Source organism: Lactuca sativa, chromosome 5 (genome assembly GCF_002870075.4).
Source record: "Lactuca sativa cultivar Salinas chromosome 5, Lsat_Salinas_v11, whole genome shotgun sequence".
NCBI classification, from domain to species: Eukaryota; Viridiplantae; Streptophyta; class Magnoliopsida; order Asterales; family Asteraceae; genus Lactuca; species Lactuca sativa.
The window spans coordinates 135,623,997-135,628,404 of NC_056627.2; the positions used below are offsets into that span (position 1 = coordinate 135,623,997).

The following is a 4,408-nucleotide window of genomic DNA, read 5'->3' on the forward strand; positions in this document are numbered from 1 at the left end:
AGGGTGAGAGTGCTCCAGTGAAACTATTATGTAGCAAATTGTCATTTTCACCTATACATTTGTTATGCTTTTCTTAGGAAGTTCTCTAAAATTGCGCATGATCATGAAGTTTTATTTTTTATTTAATTTAATCTTAACAATTAATTTGTTTTATCAGGCGGTGAATATTAATACTCATAGTTCTTATAAAATTTCAAGTTTTTACCAAATCTCTTTTATATATATATAATAGAGATCTGGTAAAAACTTGAAATTTTATAAGAACTATGAGGATTAATATATATATTTTTACTATCTTATAAAACAAATCCTATTATTTCTAAAAATAGATTGAATAAAATAATAATATTTTTTTAAGACGTCCAAATCATTAAGCTAATTGTACAACTAATCATTAATAAAATAATAATAAAATTTAAACAAACTCCTATAAATCTTTTCTTCCAAGGTTTTGACCAGATCTTTTTTCATCTAAATAAATACTCAACACCCTATAATTTGGTCATTTCATGAATTTTCTTTATTTTTAATATAACATGTTTCCTAAAACAAACTAATAATTGAATTGAAAATAATCATTCTCCATCGAAAATAAATTAATTGTCGAAACAAACTATTTGTCGCCCGCCGCTTATATATATATATATATATATATATATATATATATATATATATATATATATATATATATATATATATATATATATATATAGGGTTAGGTTATAATATGGATGATAACTATTGCATGATCGTAGGACAATTCTAAACCAACAGATGAAAAATCAAGAATGGTTATGATCTATGGTCTATAATATTACAGTGGAATAGCATGTATTATATAATAACAAAAATTCATTGAAAGGATAGTTTAGTCAATTTAGCTAGATTTAAAAAAAGGTAAATTCCGGATTTTATGGATATTTTTTTCTTATTTTTAAAAAATCTGATTTTGAAGGATAATCATTATTTTAATTCGAAAATCTGATAAAATATGTTTGTAACGCATTCTGACGGAATATATTTAAGAATATGAAATCAACTTTTTTTTTACAAAATATCCATTTTAAGCAGAATGTAATACACAAAAATATTTTTTTAAACTAAAAACATATTAAATAATTACATTCTATGAATTAGTCTACATCAAAATACTGAAAAACTGAAAACAAATAACAATAGTTAATCTTGCATTCTTGAAGAATGAGATATAAAAACTCATTTTGTGAGAATGGCAGCAATCGAATCGAATTTTAGGGTTTCTTTATCTGGATTTTTTATGAAGTTGTAGGTGGTAAATCTAGCAGAATCCATCATCTTCTTTTGTATATCTCTCAATTTCATTGAGAGGATAAAAATGTCTTTGTTCTTGACTTCTTGAATCTACGACTATTAAGATGTATGGAATCATTATTCGCTTCTTGATTTTCGAAATATTTTGTATTCTTGAATCAATCTTGGATTCTTCAATCATTCTTGGTTTTACGAGACTGTCAAACAAATTTGAAGAATATCAACATTAACTATAATAAACATTTCAAATTACAACCAACACATATGACAATCCTTAAACCAAATTCACAAATTAAAGTCCAATCTTCCAAAATAGAATGAATACCACATTATATTGTTATAAGATTCTAATAAAATGAATGGTTGTATATTTTAACAGAATGATGTTATTTCTAACCGAATGATCATTTAAGTATTCTAATAGAATGAGTTTATGAGTATTCTACACACATATTGATGTTACTGTTTATAATTTGTTCTTTGGTTATGTCCATCAAAGACCTATTAAACACATCATATACACATCAGATCTTGTCAAGTGAAATACAAGTACAACTCTAAAAGATAAACATTGGTCATATATTTCTTGAAAACATATACGCAATCACAGATCAAGAAGAAGATCGTATTTTCAACAACAATAAAAGATTATGTAGAAAAATAGGAAAAAAAAATTGTAAACAAGTCAAAATTGTATTGTGGAAGGAAGATCAGACAAAAATCAGTTAATAATATAGTAAAAAAAAAAGTTTAAAGCTGAGACATCCAATTATTTCATCTCAACTTAAAAAAAAAGTCAAGAAATCTAAATTATTTCATCTCAAATTATTAGTAATTTTCCTAAAACTTCATATAAAAGAATTCAATATTAATTTAATAAAAATGGAAAATATAACAATTGGCATTTTCTATATCTGTAAAACCCTTACCATTATTTTGCAAATGGCAACATGTGAAAAACCCTTGCAATTTGAGAGTTTTTTCAAAGGTCGTTCTTTGTTACACGAAAAAAAAAAAAATCGATGAGTAAACCCAAAAAAAATTGAAAAACTACAAATTATAATCTGAATACCTTCCATTCTTCTCGTAACCATTCCTATTTCATTTAAATGGATTAATCATGGCTAGATTATCCATCTTCTCCCCTTTCACTAAAAAGGTAGTCCAACAAAATACGAAAATCCATTTGGATTGTAAATCAAAATTAAATGGGAGAAATCAGCATTTTGAGTAAAAAGTAGGTTAAGAGCACATACTAGTTCTCCAAATTACCCAAGGATGTGAGGTAGCAAATGACAAGAAAACTAGCGATTTTTTTTCCAAGGTCGAGACTTGTGTGCATCGTGAGAAAGAAGGGGTTGAAGGTGAAACATGAACTAAATACCTAAAAAAGACATGGTTTTAGTTTTTATCCAAAAAATATGTTGTATTCTAGGATTTCTAAGACTTTCAAGATTACCTATCACTTCGGCCGACTCACTGTGAATTTTGGAGGGGAGCGAGAGGTTCATGAGGAAGAGGAGGGCTGAATGATAGGTCACCGACATTAGTGTCGTTTGTTTGACGAATGTGGGTTTTAATAGGGTAAATTAGAAATGTATTTGCTAAAATAAAAGGACATGATAAGTTATTTTTAGATATTAATTAATATATCATGTAATATTACTAATATACCCTTTTTAATTTATTTAATGAATTAATTTTTAGTAAATTCTGATTAGTTCTTACGACCACACGGTAGATATTCATCTACATATGAACCTACCTCTCTCTCTCTCTCTCTCTCTCTCTCTATATATATATATATATATATATATATATATATATATATATATATATATATATATATATATATATATATATATATATATATATATATGCATTATTTTATTTATATGGATAGTAGAATATATGCCCTTACCTCAGCGTTCTTTCTATATGGCTATATAAACCTTCATTCCCCTAGGAAATTTTCTATCTTCAACATTCTTATTCTTCCTTTCCCAATATTTCCACAACATTTCAAGAAAGACATGTCTGGTGTTTGGGTGTTCAAAAATGGCGTGGTTAGACTAGTGGAGAACCCTGGTGCTGCTTCTCTCCAAGGTGCGTCTCGTGGGAAGTTTCTGGTGCATCTACCCACCAACGAAATTGTTACTTCATATGAGGTTCTTGAAAGAATGCTCACCTCTATCGGGTGGGAAAGGTACTACGATGATCCGAGCCTTCTTCAATTTCATAAAAGATCCACCGTTCACCTCATATCTCTCCCTAAAGACTTCAAGAAGCTCAAGTCAATGCACATGTATGATATTGTGGTCAAGAATCGCAATGTGTTTGAAGTACGGAACTCATAATTATCTGATTTTATCATTGATCATGCAGCCATGGCCAGTTTTACATATTTCGTTATAATATGTGTCTTTGTTAGTTACTATATCGAAATTTGATTATTCGTGTGCCACGTTTTAGTCATAAAGTTGGAGTGTGTTTTCTAAGTTTAGGAAGGGTTTGCTTGGTTTTCCCTGAATGTATACAATTATGTTATTGGGTGATTAAAATATGAATGTAAGGTGTTTAATTTTCGATATTTGCAGTAAATATACGTCTAGATATGAGATGTTCCTACAATAAACCATTAACGAAAATTGTATTACCTTTTTTTTTCTTTCAGAAACTACATACGTACCATCTCTTTTGTACAGTAAATGAACGGTCTTCACAAACACTAGAATTACAGAAAAGCTTATGTTGAAGTTTAGAATTACTGTTTCGTAAAAAATGAGTTGATGATAACATCATTATTAATAAGTTATCAAATAATGTGTACTTTTTGTTATTGTTTCACCACATATGTTTTGAACGTAAAGTTTAATTGGTTCTTCTCATTGCAATATGGATATGGATTGGCCTTGAGTGTTGATGTGTCTCAGCGTGGTCGTTAAAGAAAAGGGTTTGATGCGGTCACTTGCACTTCTATTGACTTCGGGTTTTATCTTATGTATAGAGTGCAATCCTTTAGATGGATAGCGGATAGAAGTAAGGATTGTAAGTTGGATTTATCTAACTTTGGTTCATATGTAACATTAGTTTTTGGTTAATTCTTTGGTAGTGCTAT

General features: G+C 28.3%; 1 protein-coding gene across 1 annotated transcript; it reads left to right on the forward strand.

The window, feature by feature from the left end:
• Nucleotides 1–3,272: 3,272 nt before the first annotated feature.
• Nucleotides 3,273–3,880, forward strand: LOC111907775 (flowering-promoting factor 1-like protein 3). The gene has a single exon (XM_023903582.2). It carries the CDS (start codon nt 3,324–3,326, stop codon nt 3,645–3,647), a length of 324 nt encoding a protein of 107 aa, XP_023759350.1. The 5' UTR covers nt 3,273–3,323; the 3' UTR covers nt 3,648–3,880.
• Nucleotides 3,881–4,408: the final 528 nt, after the last annotated feature.